This window comes from Haliotis asinina, chromosome 3 (genome assembly GCF_037392515.1).
Source record: "Haliotis asinina isolate JCU_RB_2024 chromosome 3, JCU_Hal_asi_v2, whole genome shotgun sequence".
NCBI lineage: Eukaryota > Metazoa > Mollusca > Gastropoda > Lepetellida > Haliotidae > Haliotis > Haliotis asinina.
In genome coordinates this window covers 88,187,111-88,212,010 of record NC_090282.1, presented here as the reverse complement: position 1 = coordinate 88,212,010, position 24,900 = coordinate 88,187,111, and the positions used below count along the sequence as shown (strand labels likewise).

At 42.9% G+C, this 24,900-nt stretch overlaps 1 protein-coding gene across 1 annotated transcript in view; it reads left to right on the top strand.

The window, feature by feature from the left end:
* The first annotated feature begins 909 nt into the window (after positions 1-909).
* Positions 910-24,900, top strand: part of LOC137278708 (DDB1- and CUL4-associated factor 13-like) — a 36,056-nt gene continuing 12,065 nt past the window's right edge. The window contains exons 1-4 of the mRNA XM_067811222.1: positions 910-1,078; positions 4,682-4,881; positions 5,624-5,731; positions 5,882-5,968. Coding sequence (XP_067667323.1) covers positions 1,009-1,078; positions 4,682-4,881; positions 5,624-5,731; positions 5,882-5,968 — 465 coding nt within the window. The 5' untranslated portion in view covers positions 910-1,008. The remainder of the gene's footprint in view (positions 1,079-4,681; positions 4,882-5,623; positions 5,732-5,881; positions 5,969-24,900) is intronic.

Sequence of the window (24,900 nt, the reverse complement as noted above, 5' to 3'; positions counted from 1 at the left end):
ATTTGGCCCAAAGTTGGCACACGCTGGTCCAACATTGGCAAACGTTGGGCCAATGTTGGGCCAACTATGAATGCTATGTGGGTAGATATTCAAATGTCCCAATATACATTATAGTTACTAACAGAACTGAATATGTCCCACATTCAAACTCGTCTTACCGAATCCCCTGCACTTGTACAACACTGACCTAAGTTTTCATGATACCACTTGCCATACATCACGAAAAGCAAACATCCACGTGAAGCGCACGTGTCGTGACAAAAACGTATGGGATTTTGTTTTGTTGTTACGTAACTTTTGTAATTACGTGAACTTGTGTTAATTAAGTAAATTAAGAACTACATGCATTGCCATTACATGGAAACTTGGCTATTACCATGTCATCACCATTTTATTAATTTGTATGATGACATTATGTTTCTACGATATGTGTGTCAATATATAACGTAAAACCTTCTCTAAACTTATTTTCTGTTCACTCCATATGACCAGGAACAGGGCCCTTTTGACTTTTTGTCTCGGCCCATTTGACTCTCTTCTCGACCCTTTTGACTTTTTTCCATAGGCCTTTTTGAAATGGCACTCCTTCGGCCCATTTGACTAGTTCCCATACCTGATATGGGGTGACGGCTAGAGTGCAGTTTACCGTGGGCGTTACAGGGGCACTGTTGAGCGCTTGCTAATGTGCACGCTGCTGTATCCTTAGCCCTTGGGCATCCCCTTTTTAGATCCTTAGCCCTTGGGCACCCACTCACCCACCCCCCTTCTAGATACTTAGGGTTAATGGGTAAAAGTTAGGGTTGGCATACCTTTGGTGCGAGTATATCCATCCGAAACAAATTGGAAAAAGTGCGCACAGTAAAGTTCACTACACCCATTATTTTAGCGGTGAGCTATTATTTTGGCGATGCCTTATTACCTCCCTTTACAAAATGTCCGCACCCATGTGTTATGTTGTTACTTGAGGTAACCACGCCGTTGTGAGTTCAAGAAAATCCCGAAGTCAAGATGAGAGTGAAGTTGCTCAGTAGAAATCCGGACGACTATCTGAGAGAGACAAAGAGGGATATACACCGTGGTATGTAGTTCCCGATACTCGCTTCAGTCGTATCAGCAACTACAGGTAAACGAGCGATTTGCCGCAAATTCTCAAGCCTCGAATGCAACACTGTAGACTACTAGTGACAATGGAATGGTAGTGAACGATTAGAATGAATTCTGCATATCTGGGAAGTTATTGTAAGGACATGTGTTCGTTTAAACCACAGAGGGTAAGAGTTCCAGAATGTAACCCCCGCTTGAAATATTTTACCTTCATATGATTCCGTTTCCGTGGTATTATTAATGACGTAATTTCACGCGAGCCGCTCATCAAACGGCACCATCTACCGATTGTTTACATTCATCTGTCGATCGTCACGGTTCCGGATAAAAGATGTTGAAGGTTTCGTCAATTTTCGTAATACAGTCATTTACCGTGTGCAGAAGCTTCCATCGCAGTCGGAACACAAAATGTTTGAAATGTTCAGCTTTCACGGAAGGTGTGGCATAATTTCTGTCAAAGTACTAAAATTTTACCCTAGAACGTAATGCACTTTGAGAACCTTCATAACTGTGATCATCACCACTGACATAGCGTCAAGTGGACCATCATCTGCTCAAGTGAAAAGCCAAACATAATCATTATGTGAATGGAATGTTGCCAACTTCATGAAAAAACAGTGAACACCGAATTGGTCATCTCTTACATATATTTTTTTCCGTGCTGCAGTATTCGTACCAGGCAAGTTACATCAGTATTCATTTAAAATACTACTGCAATGATATTATACTGTGCAGATGTGACAGGTTTTAATGTCCCTGCCATGGCATGCCATGTAGACAAGAAGAATGAAAGTGCAAATGATTGAATAACTTACCTATAAGTATGTTTATTTTTAACAAATTTCTCAAAAAAACCCCATTAAAATAATCAAGAAAAAAATTCCCAGTTTTCTTGGCATTTAATTAAAACGATATGTTGTATTTGTTGATTTCTGTGGAGGAAAATGGATCACATGCGCTTCCATGCAAGGGTGTTACCCCATGCAATAATGAGTAACCCAAACATCACATCAGTGGTACATCACTTCTAGTGCACATGCTTGTGGACAAGACACGAAGTGTACGTTGCACTGGAAACCAACAGACAACAGAACATTCTAACAATAAATTTATGAAAGGTGAGGTGATATTTATTTGCAGAATTACAGTTTTGATAATCTACTGATGCACAGTAATGTACACGATCATCGAAAACACATTACACCATGGTAATATTAAAAACCAATAGAAATTTATGTCAAGCACACATTGCACTTTTTATGCGGTCTTTACAAACATATTCTACAAAGTTATTTGGCTTCAAAGTTTTCCAAACATCATTTGTCTGCAAGCTGACGCAATGAATAAAAACAATCACATGCCTTGGTAGGGGAATACCTGAATTATTTTAAGAAGTATGGAAGTCTAATAGGGACATCTCTACAGTCAACTTCAGTTTACAATCCATCTACTGACGCAGCTTGGCTGGATAGTCAGTCACATGAAGTCAGAACTAGTCCAGCCACCACAGGATCTCCAGTTCTTCGGCAAGGAAAATGGCATGACCAATCCAGAGGACCAGTGGCCAAGCATCCAGGCATATCTTCCAGCTGCTGTCAACTCTCCTCTACTGATAAAATCATGGCAGTGTCTACACTACAGTGTCTGGATAAACTCTCCTCTTGCACATTCAATGAATCCAGAACAAAGCAGCGCAATAGTCGCCCATACACGCCCAGCTGTACATATCTCACCCAGCTGAACACATCTCACCTATCCTAAGGCTTCCACTGGCTTCCTGTTAAGCATCGCATCAATTTCAAACCTCTTCTTCTCACGTACTCCACTCTTAGTGTGGACTCAACACTGCAGCCCTCTGCAATACCCAGATTGTCAGAAGGACTGTGCTCCCTTATCACGCTGACTTGTTGATGCCAGCTAGACAATAAAAAACTGACCCTTATCACGCTTACTTGTTGATTCCAGCTAGACAATAAGAAACTGACCCTTATCACTCTTACTTGTTGATTACAGCTAGACAATAAGAAACTCACGCTTATCACACGGACTTGTTGATGCCAGCTACACAATAAGAAACTCACCCTTATCACGCTGACTTGTTGATTCCAGCTAGACAATAACAAACTGACCCTTATCACGCTGACTTGCTGGTGCCAGCTGGCTAGCAGAGTGTCCATGTTCCACTGTCTTACGAGATAAGTTAATTGTGGATGGGTGAATTCAAGGAGCACTGATTCAAAGCGATTACAAGTGCTGACCAGCTTGCAACTTGGTTTCATAATAAGACCATTGGCAGGAAACATTAATCACTCTGGATCAGTGCCCCTTTGAGACTCAATTTCAGTACTAGACCTTACCATAGTTATATGAATCATTCTAGGTAACTGGAAACTGAGATGTACTAATTTGTCTTGAAGTCCATGAAATCTACACAATTTACTTCCCTCTTTCCTTAAGAGAAGGTGGTCTCCTGATTGTCATCACTGTTTCTGGGCACAGTAGAAGAATCTGTAAGAGGAATTCCCATGGTGCATATGATCAGACGCTATTTTTTATCTAACAGTCACAACGAATCATGTTAAATGACTTGACCCACCACCTATTACTCTGAATTTGGTAAGCAGTATAGTATGAGTGTCACTAAGGACAAATAGGTAATTCATATGATAATATTGATATATTATACTTATCCTTACTCATGATCTGAAGGGCTGTCCCAGCCATCCCTAATCAGCACCATAGGCTTCAGTGCAGACAGAGTGAGGAGAGCTGGGCTTAGGTCACATGAGAGTTTCATTAGAGCTCATGATGCGGCAGTGAATTTTAACTGTTCTTTAGAACAGAGGGATTCAAGTTTCCTTGCACCCACTGAAATGGAATGGGAGATAAGCAATTTAGCATAAGTCAGGATAAGTAGAAAATATCAATTTTATCATAAATATTACACATGAGTAAATTTAATCAGAAATGGAATGGACAGAAATGTCTTTTGGACCCAAAATGGTATCATTAAATGCGATATCTGAAAGGTCCAGGTACCCTCCTCCAACCATCTGGGGTTACTAAGTAACTGACAACCGTCTTGCAAAAGATAGGATTGTTCTCACTAATCTTACTTTTTGCTGGCAGTTAAAGAGACTTCTGTTGAAAATTTAAAGAACATTACAATGAGCTTTGCAGACCAAGCAAGAGTTCGTGGTTATGGTTGAGCACCAAAGTGACAGTTGACCCGTTTTGGCTTGTACGAGTGCTGCCTACTGGCGCTTGTTATTGTGAGCGAAGGGACCCTAGGTTGTCCATGATCAAGTTATCGATTTGCAACACTGAACACGTAAGAGTCTTATAAACGAGGCTTGTGAACTTACACCTTGAATCAAAGTCATTGTTATGCACTGCACATGCACTAGACTAAATCTGCTCTTACTTTCACAAACCAAATCGGTTTCCTCATTGCCGTGCACCATTTACTCCTCGTAAACATGTTCTCAAGTGCTGGTCCAACATCTCCTTGTTTCCAGGAGTTTTCATCCTAATTATATGCAGTTACCATTGATTGAATTATTGTTTGATGTTTTAGTTCCAAGAAATTATGACCCAAGCCTCCACCCATTTGAAACGGGACGTGAGTATGTCCGAGCTGTAAATGCCACCAAGTTGGAGCGTGTTTTCGCCAAGCCGTTTATTGGATCACTGGATGGTCATCGTGATGGTGTCACCACTATGTGTAAACATCCGAGCAGCATCTCTCTGCTTCTGTCAGGCTCCTGTGATGGAGAGGTAATCAATTTAATCTTAAAATGATATTTACACAGAGATGCACTATACAATACTCATGATCTGTACAATGTAATACTCATTAACTGCTTAATTAAGTACACTGTATTTGTACAATACAATGAAATACATAAGAACTGTACAATTGGATACACATATCTGAACAATTGAATATACTATCTGTATAATACAGAACTCATGAACTGTACGACTGAATGCACCATATCTGTACAATACAATACTCGTGAACTGTACAATTGGATACACTGTATCTTATAATAGGATACACTATCTGTACAATACAGTATTAATGAATTGTATCTCAGTGAACAGACCAGATAGTGAGATGCTGGTGTGACAATCAGGACCATCAATATACCAAGTTACCTGATTTCCTAGCTTTGAGACAAGTACTACAAAGGGGGCAGTATAACACTGAGATGTCTAGCAAGAGACTGACACTTGGACAAGATGATGTTATTTCAACTGGTAACACTGAGATGTCTAGGAAGAGACTGAGACTAGCACACGATGATGTTATTTCAACTGGTAACACTGAGATGTCTAGGAAGAGACTGATACTAGCACACGATGATGTTATTTCAACTGGTAACACTGAGATGTCTAGGAAGAGACTGAGACTAGCACACGATGATGGTCTTTCAACAGGTAATACTAATAATTACAAATATTCAAAATCTCAAACTCTTGTTCCACTGAAAATGCTTGTGTCTGTTTCCTTCAGGTTCGGGTTTGGAACCTGGCCAAACGTGACTGTGTGACGGCCATTCAGGCACATGAGGGCTTTGTCCATGGACTGGACTGTCATCACTCGCACCCTTACTTCTTCACAGTATGTAACCATGGTTATATAGAGCATTGTGTCATTCTTCTTTTCTTCCAACACATTATTCGTACCCTACAGTATAGGGGTGCATCATCTCATTCTTGTGGCTGTGATCAAATACTTATGACTACAGCACTGACTGCTGTATGTTGACAGTGTGGGGCTGACAGCACTATCAAGCAGTGGCGGATGACAGCAGAAGGTGACATAGACATGGAGCCAATCAACATCATCTTGGGGAAGGTGAGGAGTGTCACTAGATATTCATAGTGTGCACATGTAGCAATACAGTTGTACTGTAGTGTATGCATGTAGTGATACAGTGGAACTATAGTGTATACTGTATCAGGTTGTCTGTCCCCCGGACAAGTGCCCCCTATCAAAACCAAAAGTCGTGCTTTTTTTTATTTACAGGATTTTGTGATTTATTATTTTCCTCGTTTCAATCGAAACGTTTCGGAATTACTCTCAAAATGGGAGAATGGACTTCGTTTCCAGAGCAGAACTCAAAAACCGTTCAATATTTTTCTACAAAACTTGTTACATACATTAGTCACAACCTAAAGAGGTGCCTTTTGGTACTTACAGGTTTTTGTGATATGTTTCGGACTTAATCTCAAAATGGAGGGATGGGCTTCACTTCCAGAGAAAACCATTTCATATCTTTCAACAGACCTTGGCAGATATATGAGACAGATCTTGAAGTGGTGCCTTTTGCCGTTTACAGATATATAGCATTTTTCATGACTTCCATGGAAACGATTCAAACTTAATCTAAGAAAACATCAAGTAGCTGTCACATGATTTGTGTTTCAAATATGTTGGGACCCGGCTTGATACGTCATCTTCTGATGACTCTTGCTTCCATTTGTTCCTCCCTCTTGCTTGGGGGGAAGGGTGTCTGCAAGTCTTTTTCTTATATATAAACTGTTTTTGGACAGCGATTTGTTGTGTGTGCTGTCAAAATTGAGGTCCTACATGATTTACTGGTTGCTTGAACCAGTGTGGTTTGGGCGGGGTCATGTTTGCAACGTCTTTGTTTCTGATACCCTATGCTTTTGCTACGTATTTTCCTTCACCACAGATTATTAAGTGTTTTTTTGTGCTTGTGTTTTAGCCCCGACGCTTTATGCCATGACCTCATTGTTTAAAGTGTCATGGTCTCAAGTTGCACAAGGACCCCTTTTCTCGGTGTTTTAATTGCATTTCTCAGTGCACTTAGCCCTCCAGGTGTTTGGATAATGGCATGTTATTATTGGACTTCTTCAAGACTTATCTGATTGTGGCAAAAAGGAAGAGACTTATGCAACAGAGACTTTGCAGGTAAATGGTGTCCACTTAGAAGGAAGACTTGGAGGGCCAACATATCCCATCTACCCATTTACCCATCTTCCCATCTTCCCATCTACCCATCTACCCATCTATGAACTCAATGTTTAACCAGTCACATCAACACACCCAGGTCTCCTGTCCCTCCTGTCTTGTCTTCATCATCTCCTCAACACCTGAGGTGGTCATTCAGTCTACGTCTCTTCCTCCACCTCCTTCCACTACCTCTGATGGGTCCTCGACAAGTGACAATGAGGGCTCCAGGCATGCTGACAGAAGCAGATCTCCTTTAGACTCACCTTGCTCCAAGAAAGATTTCTTTCCAGATTATAAAAAAACTACGGATGATGTGGAGATTCTGGACCAGTCACAAACTGAGACCCACCTAGGTATGGAGGCTGTTTTTGATTGAATGGCGGACTTCAGACCTCATGCCTTCCCCAGCCGTGGGATGGAAAGAAACTTACCATATGGGACTCATCTTCATGTTCATTCTCACCCTATTGTCGGGAAATCGGTTGATTCACTTGATTAAGAGTTTGCCAAGTAATCTCTAAAGGGCAGAATATCAGCATTACCTGAGAATCAAAGATTTTAAAATATGTCTTCGGGTCAGTCACTCCAATCTTGTTTAGTTACACAATGATTTCCATCAATACTCTCTTCCCTCGCCTTGCTAGGTCTGAGATGCATTGAGATGTCATATTTAAGTTACCTGAAAACCCGACACCTAAATATTTGTAACTAATTACAGTGGCAATTTGGCTTCCGTTATAAAACCATTTGTCCTTATTGGAAAGAATGCCCTCTTTTCTGAACACAATAATTTGTGTTTTCTCCAGATTAACAGTCAACCCCAATTGTCTGAAAAAGTTTCAAGAATATTTAATTGATTTTGAAGGCTGATAATTGATTCTGACACAACACTGACATCATCTGCAAATAAAAGTAGAAACAGTTCATATAAATCAGGGAATAATTGCATGCCGTGCCTGCCACATTCATATAGAGCTTTTGACAGATCACCAATGAGTAATGAAAATAATAAAAGACTTAAGATGCATCCTTGGCGCACTCCCTTTGGGCAATGAAATAAGTCGGTAGTGACTAAAGAATGGCATTTGAGCAAGCTTGTATAGACCTGTAGATTGCTTTGAGTGCTGACAGTTTTTTTTGCCCCCTAGCCCCTTCTGTTTAAGGCAAAACCAGAGTTTATTTCTTTTCACGTAATCAAACGCCTTTCTGAAATCAGTGAAAGCGACATAGAGCTTTTTTTTGTTTTTTCATAAAGCATTTTCCGACAATAGAATATAGAGTGAATATGTGATCTGTGGTTGAATAACCAGATCAGAAGCCCACATGTGGTTCTGGAACTTTGTCTTTTAGCTCAGTCCAGACTTTCAGTCTATTATTGAGCACACTAGTGTAGATTTTGTTCAAGACGCTTAACAACGATATGCCCCTGTAGTTGTTGCCCCTGTTGTTTCTATTGCCTTTTTTGCGTATTGGGACAATGATAGACTTTGTCCAGCTTATAGGAAATTCTTCCAAATCATATAGTTTATTGAAAAGAGATTGGAGAAAAGGCATGAAGTATGAGGAAGTGGTTTTGATCATTTCAATCAGTATATTGTCCGTACCGGCTGCCTTACCATTATCTATATGTTTGATAGCATCACAAATTTCAGACGAAGTAATATGAAAGTCAAGGATAAGTGAATCAATTCATCTAAGTCTGGTTCTGCAATAGACCTTAAGTGGTCAATCACTGGTACATCATATGTTGTAAACAGACTTCTGAAGTGGTTAAACCATGCATCATTACTGATATTTGGACGAGCTTGATGCAAGAGAGATATACCTCAAAGGATACGCCAAGATACCTTTAGATTATTGGTTGCTTGCTTTAATGCATCAACTTTATTGCGTTCATACGAGAGGTTTGTGCGCCTACAAACACCATTATATAAATTCCTCTGTTTGCACTAATTACGTTTTACATTGATTTATTTCTTTGGAATCAATGCAAGGCTTTGCGGGTGTGGTACTTGTTACTTTTACAATACCTATCCATAAAACCATTAAAAGTATGCTGCGAGTTACATTACACCGCAGACCTCAACATTGACAATGCAATAATCAGTTACCGAAGAGCCTTGGCTAGATATATACATAAACTCACCAGCTTTATCTCCTTGCACACGACCATTCAGGATCTACAACCTGTACGTATAACACAGTTCTATTAGCCTTCTACCAGATCTATTGTTAGAGTTATCACAAGATTGTCTCTTGTCAAGAGGTACTACCTCTTCATAAGGGAACACATCTCCCAGAAAGTTCGGTTGTGGGTCAGGTGTTTCATTGCCCAACTGACCCAACCCTGAAGTTCAAGTCACTGGTGATAACTATATGACAGTCGAAGAGGATATCCAGGTTTTCTGAAAACCACTGGTCAAGTAGTTCTATACTTGTTGGTTTCCCACATGATGTTTAGTATGTCGACCCCTTGGATGGTACGGAGAGACCTATCAAAATAACATCTCTTTCACTTTGCAATATCTGTTTGGAAATACGGAAGGCAATTAGATTATCAATATTCAGCTTCAGTAAAGTGCAGAATTTGGATATACTGTTATGTATGAAAGCAGATACACCTCCCGACAATCTCCTATATCTGGCAGTTTTTATTGCCTTCGCTATGTATTGTGTATAGTCAGATAATTCAGGGACAACAATGATACTGTCACTTAATGTCTCATACAGAAACATTATTTGAAACCTAATCAAGTAGGAAATGAAATCTGTATCCACAGATTTAGAGGCTATGCCATTGATGTTCCAAGAAAGAATCTCTAAAAATGTGTTAGTGAGTACTCATCTGATATGCTATAAGCTGTTGGGGTAGGATGCTTGGCCACACCCCTATTCCTCAGGAGTCCCAGTAGATGGAGTCTGTGCTTCAGCCTCTCGACTGCTGCCGTTTGTGGGTTTGGACTCTTGTAGCCCGTGGTCTTGGCTGTGCAGCCGTTTTCCTGCAGACCGGGACACTGGTTCTGGTGCTTGTGGTTTCATTTTCATTCATCGGTCTTGTGATCAGTTTACCATTTATGTAGAAGGCAAACCATGACTTCGCTTGTCAGCGATAAGTGATCTCTGATTTTGAGTAAGCTCATTTGATATACCAATGTTGTTGCTTTTAAAATATTGATGTTTGCTAAGGACATGAATCTTATCCTCAGTGCTAGCAAATTTAGCAATAATAGGTCTAGGTTTTTCAGCAGTTGCTGAGCTCTCCTGACATATATGATTGGCTCTCACTATATCCCTTTCGAGCCATGCCTTTTCTGATACATTTTGTTGAGAAGAGTTAATACAGTATTTCTGCAATCTTTGTGGGAGCTTTCTACTTGCTCTGTAACACCATGGAATAGCACGTCCCTACATTCCAAGCCTTTCTATTGTTTTTGATTTCTTGGCTAAGCCATCTTCAAGCTTCAAACTAAAATTGCTTTATGGTTCAACTTCTTTGTTATACAAGGTCACAACGTTTCAAGACAGATTCTAGTCTCTTCTTCAGGTGAAGTGGTGTAAAACTAAAGGGATGTAGTTGGCTCCCCGGCCGGGAACTGAACCCGGGTCTCCCGCGTGACAGGCGGGGATACTGACCACTATACTACCGAGGAAGTATTACAGGACATTTGGCATCGAAAAGGAAGCTTGCAAGCTCTAGTAAAATTGCAGCAGGAAAGCCTTTCCTCTGGGTATCAACAATGAGATGTGTTACAACATCATCCATCTCCTCAACCTCAAGCTCACCTTTTTTCCGTAGTGAATGAGGTTTCCGGGTGTTATTGATGAACCGATAGACCCATGCCATGATTCGACATAGCTTTGACCAATCAGAAAACCGAGATGGATGCAACTTGTAGATTTCAAGTTAGATCCATCTCGGTTTTCTGATTGGTCAAAGTTATGCCGAATCATGGCATGGGTCTATCGGTTCATCAATAAAGCCCGGAAACCTCATTCACTACGGAAAAAAGGTGCCATGATTTGAGAAGATGGTTTGGCTTTGCGACGGACACATACGGCACACTCTCTCTCCCAACTTCTAATTTCCTCTCGGGCAGAAGGAATCCAGTATTTAGCAGACAGAGCTGCTAATGTACTGTTTGTGCCCATGTGATGACACTTCTCATGAAACCATTTGACTAAGAGCCTTGTTACCATGTACTTTCGAGGAAGTATTACAGGACATCTGGCATCATATGGGAGGTCAGCATAAGCTAAACATCCAGCTGATCTCATTAGCCCATCCTCATCTAGGAAAGGCTTTAGTGCTGCAATTTTACTAGAGCTTGCAAGCTTCCTTTTCGATGCCAAAGCAGCATAGTCATCAGGAAAGCCTTTCCTCTGGGTATCAACAATGAGATGTGTTACAACATCATCCATCTCCTCAACCTCAAGCTCACCTTTTTTCCGTAGTGAATGAGGTTTCCGGGCGTTATTGATGAACCGATAGACCCATGCCATGATTCGGCATAACTTTGACCAATCAGAAAACCGAGATGGATCTAACTGGCTTGTCTGCAATTGATACATTATGTTCTACCTTTTTTCTATGATCAACTTTTGGCTTCTCAGATTTGAACAACCTAGACAAACCAGACTTACTACTTCTTGTTGGTATCAGAACAATCTCGAAGAAAAGAGTTGGCTTGCCGAATAACAGCATCTATTTCCTCTTCAACTTCATCTAACTCATTTGACAACTTCCGAAAACTGTCATCATTATTTGAATCCTTGTAAATCTGACACATGTCAGCTATAAGACCAACTACTTTGGCCTGTAAAGACGAAACCTCATCAACCGTGTCCCTAACAACCTTTTTGTTCAAAGGTTCAATCTCCAACAAACTGACTAGCTTGTTTTTAGATTTTGTCAAAGCTGATGTGGACACAGCCTTTTTCTTTTTCAAACTGACAAGTTTCTTGTCTAAATCAACCAAATCACTCAACTGTGACATGTTTCTAACGATTGCCTACTTTGTAGAAAATATGTAATGACAAAACTGTAAACTCGAAACTAACTAAAGAATCAACCACGCTCTGCTACCAAATGTTGAAACGAACAACTAAATTTTTCTCCAAAAACAACTCAGGATGATAACATTTATAACCTAAGACGATAAAAAATGATATAACTTGAACTCAGCAAACTAAATGTGAATGACTCTTCCTTTTCAAACTAAATATGAGAATTTCCTATATGTTAAATGACTTCTGCTAAACTAATGACCTGAACGAATATTTCAGGCTATGCAGATTTGAATTATATCTGCTAAACTCCACAGAGTGTATAAAAAATCTAATCACTAATGGCAAAACCTAACTCTGAGCCACACAAGCTAACCCAACCAATCCCGAACAACCCACATGGTCCGCTCACCCCAGTCCAGCAAGCAGCACGTGAATCCTGCTTTTTGTCATGATGATGTGTTTTGATGTGGTGTTTCTTGTCTATGAACACTTACTGTGTTGCGTTTTCAAGCCAAATTTTGCATGTCAAGGAACAAAAAACGTAATCTTCAGAACAGTAGTATATATACACATAACAGCAGACAGATAACAGTAGGTAACAAGATATACAGGTTTCTATTAATTGATGTTCAGGCTTCGATTGATTGATGTACAGGCTTCAACTTATGTACAGGCTTCAACTGATTGGCTTGCAGGCTTATGTTGATTAGGTTAACGAGTTACAGGTAAAGATGTTTGGATAAAGGTTAGTCACTGGGAATAAGGTGGTTCCATCCATTGGGTAGGTAACCACCACCGTCTCTGTTGATTGAGGGCTTGTTCCGCTTGATTGCAATGGCTTCTAGGAGCTTCCGTCTTTTGAAGTCATTGGCGTTCCTAACTAATGTCCTGGTGTTGTCCCAAACAATTTTGTGATTGGGGTTGTGCATGATGTGTTCACGTACAACAGACTTCTGATCCCAATTTTGCACTGATGTTTTGTGTTTTTTAACGTGACAGCCAGTGGTCGATTGTTGCTTTTAGGTGTTGTTGGTCCGTCCATTAGCTGATAGTAGTGTTTTCAGGTTGGTGTCGCTTTGGAAGGTGACGTCTATTCCTGTTGTTTTCTTGATGAGACGGCTGATGCGGTGACTTATCTGGCTATGGTGTGGTATGTTAATTTTGAAGGGGGAAGGTTCTGGTTTAGTTGACATGGGAGTTTCTTTCAGGGTCTTGGTGATGGTGTTGCTGACAAGATAGGGAGGGTACTCGTTAAGGTCTTGGAAGGTTGATTTCAGGTGTTTTAATTCACTGTGGAGGCTGTCTGGACTGCAGACTGCTTTTCCTCTACGTGAATGTGTTCAAACACACCAACCTCAGTTGCACAAGTAAATAATAGACTTTACCTGCAATGTTCCCGTTCTGGTAATTACTGTTAATGATCCAGTATTTTCAACTGTCATCAGTAGCTGCCGCTGGTAAATTCTTTTTCATAGAGATCCTCCTTGGGGTACTTATAAGCATTTAAATGTTCTTTAAATTCTTGCGACAGTTGTTACTATATTTTTTCAATAAAAATATGTACAAAACAAAAAACATCGTTTTTGTCTTGTGAGACCACCCCTACAGGGCCCCTGGCCCCGTGACAGCCAAGAGCAGGTAACTGTTCAGACTATAGCCTCCAGCAAAACACTTCCTTTTCTGTCGCCTGCCTGTGAAGACGTGCTACAGCGATTCAGAGATTCTTGCTTCTAAGAAACACAAGACAAGTACTAAGATGAGTAACTCAGAGACTCAAACTGTATGTATGGTTTCTTTATTAGACGCATGGGTGCCTTAGGAATCATTTTTTACAGTTTTCTTGTCAAAATGTTGTAACTTCTTTGCTGCCCCTCTTGGTAGCCACGTAGCTAGCATAATGGTGGAAGGCAAGCCTTTTTCCCGCCAAAACTTTTAAGTTTTCAGGGCGGTCTTTTTAAAAGTAAGCTTTAGTCAGCTATACTTTTTATGTATTTTATTCATACTATTTCCATATTATCTCCATATTTACTACAATTTGTATAAATTTGTTGTAAATTATGGTGTAGTGGCACTTAGCTTTTACCTTAACTACGTGGGAAGTTTTAGTTATTTAGCTTTGCGCCCATGCGTGTTTTGTTTCATTTATTGTTTCATTACACAACACTAGGGGTTATTTGTTGCTTTGCAGTTTAAATCCTGCTCAACATGCAAATCCTCTATTTACGGCCAAGGACCTTCACAACGTTTGTCTAAGGTGCCTGGTTGAATGTCACCATGATGACCAGTCATGTGAGGTGTGCGCGGGATTTACCCCCCAAACAAGAAAGTCAAGACGCGCTGACTTTTTTTTTATTCCAACCTACTTAAGGCGGGGGGGAATATTTGGGCTCAGGACCCTCCATCCAAGCGTTCCCACAAAAAGAAAGGCGCAGCTTCCTCTTCGGAGGGGTCGCCTAAGAAGGCCAGGGTGTCTAGGGACCCTTCCCCTTCTCCTGCCTCTGTATCCTCTGCACCAACCGCTACTTCTCAATCACCATTAATTTCTGTTGATTCAATTAATGCCTTGTTTCAGCAACAGATGTCCTCGGTCCAATCAATGATAGATTCGGCGCTGTCGGGTTTCCTTAAGGAACTTGACGCCCGATCTTCATTGAGCAGCCATGGTGGTTCACTTGAGGGAGGCAGCGGCCTGGGCTCAGGCTCGGAGAACATTCCTCCCTCTGGACAGCCGTCCTGCGCCCCGTGGGGCAAGTGGGGCATCAACACCCGGTGTCGGCGGCTCGACCTCGGTGAGCGCGCCTAGTGCCACAGTGGGCAGGCAGCCTAGTGCTGCCCATGGCTATGGTTGTCCGTAGCCAGGTACTCCCCCGCTACCCAGCAGGCACTCCTAGCTCTGCCCTACAGGTTGGGATCTTCCCTCTTCCCTGGGGCACTGCAGGTTGTGCGGGAGGCCACGGAGGCTGTTAGCACTTTCAAGGACTCTTAGCCCTTGCTAGAGCAACCCTCCTCGTCTCGCCAACGGCCTCCCACTCTTGCTTCGGCTTACCCTTCGGCACCGGCGAAGGAAGGTGCTAAGTGGACTGCTCCCCTGCAGCACAAACGGAGCAAGAGGGCGAAAGGCAAAGGCAAGGGGCCTGCGTTGCAGCAGCCGCAGCAACAGCAGCCTTTTCAGGGCAAAGGGAAGCCTGCCCCGGCTTCCCGTTAAACATTTGTCCAGAGCGTTTGGTGTCCCCCGCACAAGCAGGCGGAGAACTGCCGAATGTGTGGATACATTGCCTTGCACCAGAAGTCCCTGTAGGCGGCAGGCTGTCACTATTCCTTTCGGAATGGCAGGCAGCCACTTCAAATCCCTTGGTCCTGTCCACAGTCAGGGATGGCCATATGCCACAGTGGAAGCGAGACCCTCCACGCTTCTCAGGGATTCGGCACACGCCGGTGCCGTTCTCCCAGGAAGAAGCAGAGGTCCTCCGTGCCAAAGTCCAGTCGTTACTGGACAAGGCAGCCATAGAGGTGGTTCCGGTAGGTCAACGAGAAGACAGGTTTTAATCCACGTACTTCCTTGTCACCAAAGGACGGAGAGTTCAGACCTATCTTGAATCTCAAGGGGCTGAACAAACTCATAGAGGTTCCGTCCTTCAGGATGGAGACACTGCGGTCAGTGATCTCTTCCGTGGAGACAGGGGATTGGCTCACGTCAATCGATCTCAAGGACGCTTACGCCCATGTTCCGATACACTCCGAGTTCAAGAAATACCTTCGGTTTTTGTTCGACGGGAAGTGTTATCAGTTTCGGGTTCTGCCCTTCGGCATCTCCACAGCACCGAGGGTGTTCACCAAACTTATGTTGATTCCGGCCCAGCTAGCCAGGTCACAGGGCAGGTGTTGTCATCCGTACCTGGACGATTGGCTTTTGAGGGCCCTCGGGCTCCTGTTATCACACGATGCCACACAGCAAGTGATGGACATCTTGCTGAAGCTCGGCTGGATCATCAATCTCAAGAAATCAGACCTGACCCCCACGCAGGATCTGGTGTTCTTGGGGGCATGGTTCAATACGGCACAGGGGATTGTTTCCCTAGCCCCAGACCGCATCGTCAAAGTTCAGAGAACTGTCCTTTAGTTTCTCGAGTCCCCCAGGGCCACAGCAGGAACTTGGCTTCATTTGCTGGGCACTATGGCACCTACAGTGGACGTGGTCTGGAATGCGAGGTTGAGGATGCGACCCATTCAACAGGCGTTAGCCCAGTTGTGGTCCCATTCGGAGAGCTACGAGACTGTTCTCGAGACTCCCTCTTGGTTGATTCCTCACCTGCGGTGGTGGACGGAAGTTGGAAATCTGTCCAGGGGGATCCCCTTAGAGACACCAACACCTTCCCTCTCTATTCAGACGGACGCCTCCCACAGTTTCTGCTGTGGTGCGATCAGTTCGACATTCGGGTGCTCCACGTATACCTCCCGGGCATAGACAACATCCGTGCGGATGCGCTGTCGAGACGTATACTAGCCCCACACAAGTGGATGCTGCATCGGGGGATATTCAGGATTATTTCCCAGTTGTTCGGGTCGTTCCAGGTAGATCTGTTTGCCTCTGGGGCGACGAATCAGATTCCTGTGTTTTGCTCAAGGATACCGGATCCGAGAGCAATAGCCAACAACGCCTTTCTGCTCGATTGGACGGACAGAGTGCAGTTGGCGTTCCCACCAGTTCCTCTGATCTCATGAGTCCTCTCGCAGCTGACCGCACAACCGGCTCGGCTGCTTGTACTTCTGGCACCGCTTTGGTCGGCTCAAAGCTGGTTTCCGGTAATTCTCAGGTTTCTAGCTCAGCCTCCTGTTCTATTACCCTTTCGACCAGACTTACTATCCCAGAACGGAGCGCCACACCCGAATCCCAGGATTCAGTGGGTGGCATGGCTGCTGTCCGGAGTCGCCTCCATGCGAGAGGAATTCCTGCACCAGTTGCAGACACAATTCTGGCTTCGCTGAGGGATTCGACGAACATTCAATATGAGGATAGATATGAGGATACAATATGAGGCCTGTTATGCGCGCTGGTGTGTCGACAGGGGGATTCTTGATCCCTTTTCTGCAGATCTAGTATCTGTGTTGGAATTTTTACAATCTAAACTGGAAGCCGGTCTGGCCGCTTCTACAGTTAGAGGTTACTCCACGGCAATCTCTGCCTTCCATATTCCTGTCGATGGTGCATTATTGGGGCAGCACCCTATAGTTCAGCGCTTCCTTGCAGGCGTGGACAGAATCCGTCCGTCTGTCTGGCGGATTAGTCCCCCGTGGGACTTGCCAGTCATTCTTGATTGGCTGTCCGCTCCTCTTTTTCACAGTCTGTTGGCTCTGTCCCTCCAGCTGTTGACATGGAAGACTGCTTTTCTTGTGGTGGTAACTTCTGGCAGGCGGGTAGGCGACATACACACTATGTCCGTCAGCCCTGAATTAACGGTGTTTCACAAAGACAGAGTGAGCATTCGTTTGCCAGATACTTACCGTCCTAAGAGAGATAGGTACCTCTCTTCGACGTGCTCATGTCTTAGATGTCTGTAAGACGCTTAAGGCTTATATCAAACAAACAAAAGACATTAGGAAGAATGATCAATTGTTCTGCTGTTATGGTGGCTGCAACGCTGGCCTTCCGGCGAACAAGCACACCATATCTAGGTGGCTTGTCTCTGCCATTTGTATGGGATACACCTCGAAAGGTCGTACGCCCCCTGAGGGTTTGAAAGCTTATTCGGTTAGGGCTGTGGCGACGTCTAAGGCATATGCGTCTGCCTTGCCCATTGAGGAGATCTGCTCCGCAGCTATTTGGAGCCGACCGAGCACGTTCATCCGTCATTACCAGTTAGAAAGACTGTCAAGCAAGCGTGCTTGGTTTGGCCAGTCAGTTCTCACCAGTGGGCAGGGCACGAGTGTCCTAGCTGATTGAGCTACCCTCGCAATTGATGAACGATCATTTGACATTGTAGCTGCAATAAGTAGACTGGTGGTGGTGTCTTACTGTATACTTTCCATCTTTTATCCCTGTGGTGGTGGTATTTTTTGCGGTGGTGGTGGTATTTTTTGCTTTACCGGTATAGACTGTCTGAGTCCTTCCCTAGCAAATTGGCCGATGCATGAGAATGGAACCTAATATATCAGTCGCCTGTCTCGGCTTCCGGGATTTTTTTTAAAAAATGAGGTGGGGGGGGGGGGGGGGCAATTTTTTATAGGCACCCGACAGCTTTCTCACAGAATGGTAGAGTTAGACTGTGTACTAGCCTGGCCCTGGCACCCCTGCCGCAAGGCACAGAGAGGTCACGTGAAATGGTAAGTTTGATTCCTTGTTACTTTCAGTTTGTAATAGAGGTTATCATCTTATGTCAGGTTAATGAGCAGACAGAATGCCTCTCCCTAAGATCAGTCTTTAGGAGTCTGTCTTATGCTTATAAGTACGCCAAGTAAGTTTATGCAGCGTTTCTACAGATGTCTCTGTACTGCACGAAACTGGACAAAAACCATGTCAATATCGAGTATGCCCACCATGAGCATTGATCACGGCTTGACAGCGTCTGGTGAAGCTGAGGACAAGATTCTGAAGGAGTTGGGAATCCGTTGCCATTCTTGAACAAGTGTGTCTGCAAGCTCGTTGAGAGTTGTTTGAGACACCGGAAGTTGCGAAATGCGTGCATGAAGCATGTCCAAAGCATGTTCTAAGGTCGGGTTGAGTATGCCGGCCAATCCATACGGACGATAGATTCCCTTGCAAGGTAATCATTGATGATTCTTGCTCTGTGAGGTTGAGCATTATCATCCATCAGTATGAAATCATTGCCAACAGCACCTGCAAACGGTCTGACAGTTGGATCCAAGATCTCATCCCGATATCTCACAGCATTCAAACTGCCGTTCCTAATCACATACAGGTCTGTGGAACCGTCAAGAGAGATGCCCCCGCAAACCATGATAGACCCACCTCCGAACCTGTCATGTTCCACCACATTACAGTTAGCAAATCTCTCATTTTTCATCCTCCAAACACGCCTCCTACCATCATGAAAATCCAGGCAAAAACGGGATTCATCTGTGAACAAGATGTTCCTCTAAAGAAGCCCTGTCCATATTGACGTGTATTCTTGAAAATTCTAGGCGATTTCTTCTGTGATGCACAGACAAAGGTGGACGAACAGCTGGTCTACGAGCACGCAAGTTGTGATGGTGGAGCCTATTTCTAACGGTTTGATCAGACAATTGAATGCCAGTGATGTTTCTGAACTCAGAATTAATCAATTTGGCTGATTTTAATCGGTCTCTTTTGGCAATGACTGCCAATTGACGGTCCTGGCGTTCCATAGTTTTGCGGGGACGACCACTCCTGGCTCTTTCCTTCACTGTTCCAGTCTGCTGATGCCGTTCACGTAATCTGCTGACCACGCTGTGGCTGACGTGGAGTCTTCTGCCCACTTCTCTGTACGAAAGACCAGCATTCACAAGACCAATAGCTTCGGCTGCCTCTTCAGTCGATAAATGTCTTCTGTTGGGCATTTTAGCTTGTCAAGATGTTAAGAAAATCAAATTTTGTCAAGAGACGCTCAACCAATGTCATATGCGTACCCAGTTAGTGGAGAGCCAGATACCTATGGGGGCTATTCAGGGCCATCAAACTCAAGAACATCATTACATTTTCTACAAAAATAGGAGTGGTCCTTAACTTTTTTTGTTGAGTATATTTATAGCTGTAGCACATGGTAATCATTGCGTTTGTAATGAAAAAAATGGCTTCCAGTAGTAAAGAGGAACAACGTACACTGACAGGGTTCTTTTTGGGAACAAATAAGATGCAAAATTCAAACATCTAATCCAGTGGTTAAGAGTATGGAAAAATATTGCAATGTTTTTTCCAAGTGTGAAATGTCATAACGCCTGTGGCCTTCTCTTTCATTTTGTCATATTTTAACTTACCTTACCATAAGTCTTATGCATATGACGTCAAGCTTCACTAAACGAGATCAAATAGTCATTGATTCGCCATTCCCATTAATAGCTACCTCATGTATCGACGAATGTATAGCCATGGCAGTGACATGATCACTGTACCCGCGTAAGTGCAGACCATCCAAAATTCACTTTTACTTCAAGCATCCTTGAATGAGGACGTGTCGTTGGTTTGTTTTCAGACCACCTATCTTTGGTGAATTAAAGTTAATCACTTTTTTCTGAGGTAGGTGTGGTTCTTATTCCCTGTTTTCAAGTCTAAAGATGAAGTTTTTTTTCACTTACCTGGACCACCTCGTGTTGTTTCCCATGTCAGTCTTCCTTGATTGTACAGGTATTTGGGAAGTTTGCTAGTCTCTTGGCATTCTTGTCTTATGTACTCCTTATTTCAGCCATGTTTTTCTCTTTATGGCTGGAATATTTGTCGGGTTTTTTCGCACGTGGCACTTGCAGTGTGGGAGCAGCCATTTTTGTTTGTCTCCCTCAGCTGTTTTGTGTAATGGGGCATGCCTATTGTTCACGCAGGAGTGGTTTTTGCTACACTTTTGTGTAGGTTCTTCTTGTTAACGTAATACTTTTACATTTTCCCCTTTTGCATGTTACAATGTTTGTGCATGACTCACAAGTTTTGCACCATGTCCTGAAATTGGCCAAGGACCCTCACACCTGATGTCCCGATTGTGTGTCGTCGGTTTGCACCTTGGATCCCCGTTGTCACTACTGTGTGCCGTTGTCTACCTCTGAATTCAAGACCTTCTTGGCTGTTAAGAGGGAACATTTCACACAGCATCGGCGGCAAGATGTCTTCCCCATCTTCATCTTTGAGATCATGGTCCTCGTTGATGGATACTCCAGACCAATGTCCTCCTTCAGCGTCAGCCTTGGAAATTCCGCATGAATCAGCAGCGTCTGTGACTCGTCGGATCATCATGATGAGGATATATTAAGTGATACTGATGATGACAGCACCTATTTACCACAGTCGGCGATTGGCGAGTGGATTGCTGACAGGCTTCCAGATTGTCCATCGCCGTCAGCTAATCAGGAATTAGACTGTCACCAGAATTGTTGATACCACCACATCCCATGGTTGCCAATGCAAGACACAAGTTGCTCTCCTAGACTCGAACTTCTCTAAGTTGTCCCTTAATCCCACAATTAAGGCTCCTAAATCAAGGAAGGCAGACAACAAAGTGCACAGCCTAGATTTTGCCGATACTGGTGCTATGCTGGACGATGCCTTGAAACGCTTATCAGGTTCACCTCAGTCATCATATCACGTGCAAGACTCCAAATTGGCGGCTATTGATACGGAGCTAAAGCGGATGTTAAAACCTATATCAGTCCTTGCTTCGGCCACGTCAGCGGCGGCATGGGATTTAACAGAACAAAATGCGTCTAGGATCGAACATTTTTCTACGCTTTTTCAATGGCAGGGGAAACTGCTTCATGATGTACTTGCGCACCTACGTGCAGCACTGGCCATGACTTTAACTTTGCATTCTTGGAGCAATGTTCTTGGCAGGAAGAATTTAAACGCCAACTAGTATGAGCCCTATTTACATCTAGATTCTTGTTTGGCGACAAGATGCCGGAAGTGTATCGGCAGCATGCAGGGTTCATCAATACTGAAGTGTCTCTCTTCAAGTTTGAGGTCTTGGGGTCCTCCTTTCATGGAAAGCCAGCATCCAGAGGCAGGGGCAAACGTTGTTATGTGCCGAGAAGAGAGGCTATTCAGACTTCCTTTGCCAGAGGCCATGGACGAGGGAGAAATGAAGCCGACAGACAGAGGAAACAGCAGGAGCATGCCCGTGAGCCTCCCACAACATCCGGTACAGGTAGGGGCAAGCGCCCTTACTCTGGCAGATGAAGACTTGGACTCCCACGACTGGGACCTCCCCCCCTCCAAAGTCGGGCCAATTCGTCCTGCGCCTGTGGGCGGGAGACTACGGTCTTCTGGCCCAACTGGAAAATCCTGGGAGACCCCTTTGTTACCAACATCCTGAGGACTGGATACAAGCTGCCAATCACTGTGTCCCCTCCGCTGACGTCGACGCCCCAGTCAAGCGTTAGCAGAAAAGCAGAAAACATTCAGATTTTGTTAACCAAACAGGCAATAGTGATTGTGCAAGATCCACACCAGTCCCCGGGATTTTACTCACCCATCTTTCTAGTACCCAAGGAAGACTCAGACAAGATTCGCATGATCCACAACATGGCAGCATTCAACAGACTTTATCTTCTGGAACTTTATTTCCGAATGATATCTCTGAAGTAGATCCAGACCAAACTACTACCAGGAGCATGGCTAGCCAGTCTGGACCTCCAGGATGCTTATCTTCATGCACCAATTTTCCATCGGCACAGGAAGTTCCTGAGATTTGTGTTTGATGGCTCTCATTAGCAAAGGAGGGTCCTCCCATTTGGAATTTCCATGGCCCCATGGCTTTTTACTCGGATTACATCACCGATTTCTTGGTTTATGAGTATTGATGTATATGAAGCAGAGGGACATTCCTGCGTTTATGAGAATTGATGTATATGAAGCAGAGGGACATGCCTGCATTTATGAGAATTGATGAATACGAAGCAGAGGGACATGCCTGCATTCGTGGTATATATAAAAGCTCAAAAGAGTCAAGAGATGACTGACACTCTCTAGTGTGGGGTAGATGAACATCTACCTCAGGTTTCTGAACGATGAGGACAGTCGAAAGACTAACGATGAATTCATTCGGGACGAAGGACGGAGTGTCGATCTGTCTCGTAGCCTGGGTGAAGACCTATAAATCGGTCGTGGAGTGTAAGCGGAGGCCAATTACATCGATGGGTGACAATTTTTTTCTCGCCTGGTCAGAGGCAGTTGTATATGAGACGTACAGAGGATTCAACTGAATATAAGTAGAGTGGTTGATCGACCAAAATAAGGGACTAACATAGGAAAGATTACCTATGACTGGGACTAACAGAGTAAGTGAACAAAACAGTTGGACATGAAATATTAACAAGGCCTTTATGATAAAATATTTGACTGACCCACGAGTACTGCATATTATTTTCTCATGAACAGACACCGTACGAGCAATGTGCACTGTTCTGCAGTCTGTTTGATGTAGTAAACATCCCTTGTGGGAGAGTGATATGTTGTATGGTATATTGGTGACGACCAATTGGGATTGTTGGATATTCATTTACTTAGGAGAGATATTGTCTCATCAGGATAAGGAGAAGGAACAGAGTATTTGAAATCAGAAGATTTTTTTTCCAATTGTTGATGTTTCATGGGACCTTTCAGCTTCAGAACTTCAATACACCGTTGACAACAGAACTAAATACCATTGACAACATGTTCCTTACATACCTATAAATTTCACTGGGGTACTATCTTTAGTCAAAGGGGAGTGAGTTATCTTTATGCACCAAACTCCACAGTATCTTACATTGGTAACAGAATTTCATGAAACTATAAACTTCCAAAGGATAAGAATACTTAAACACTACACAATTTCGAAGGTATATTTCATCAGTCAGGACAGTACTGTTTATGTCACAATGATGCTCACTGCAACATCCAGTGACAAGACCATCTAACCATATCAAGTAAAGTCATTCCTGTGAGTATTTTCTTTTAGTCTTAGAGAGTTGTGAAATTAGTGGAAGAGAAAATAATAATTTACCTACACTCAAGTGGTCATCTCTCTACTGATAACTAGACTCTGATAGGGGACATGCTATAGCTATTATAAACTTCATATCTTTTATATGGGCACTTAATTGGACACATTATTTCATTCATGTTCGTTTCACTGATACATGGACATGAACTGTATCCAGTACTTATTAATGAGTCAGGTAGACTTTCAGCTCCATCACCTTGTGTAACAGTAAAGACAGAATACATAAAGTTAAATTCTTGTTAAGTTTCTTTAAAACAGGAGAACATTGTAATGATTTCAGCACATGTGACTTAGAAAAGAAACTCACTCATGATAACGTAAGTGAACTCAGACATACTAGTGTCCTCATGTATTAATTATTCCATATTGTATTTAAATGTTGCATGCTTTGTGAATTTATAATTAGAATGTGTAAAGTGATGTTGTAAAACTATTGCAGTCTGTGTGAAAAGAAAAATGAGAAAATGTTCAAGAGTCCAAACAAGAATTTTTACCTGCTATTCGATTTATACTGCCCTTACAACACATCTGCATTAGCTATGTTCATTGGGTTAATGTTTCAAGGTTATTAATTATTAAATGAATGTTTCGCTTCTCAGATAGGTACAACCAAAGACAGATCCTATCTGAGACATTTACTTGTATTTTGGCATTTTGAGTTTTCGGGTCCTCAGATATATAGGTACTCTGTTGATATTGTATCATTTATGTATATCTTAATCTTTGCTATTGCTATGGATATGATGTTTATATGTGTATGTTGGAACTTAAGCCATTTATCAGTCGCATGGGACATGCTCTCCAACAGGAGGGGCATGTATAACCAAGACATTTTGAGTTAAAAAGTTTATAAAATATTTGATAGAAATATAAGGAACAATTGAAGTTAAGTTAGGAAGGGTCAATGTACTGGGAAAATGCATTGACCAAGTAATCAAATTTTATGGATTCACTTTTCTCGAGGAAATGGCAATTTCTCTGAAGTAACATAAACTAGGACTTTATAATTCTACATGATTAGGCGGATGGACATTCGGATACTAATGGTCAGTTTGTCAATAAAAGGGACACGCAGATGATTGGAAATAATTTGTTTAAGAATCTTCTGGTGCCTACCAGTCGGAAATATTATTTGATATT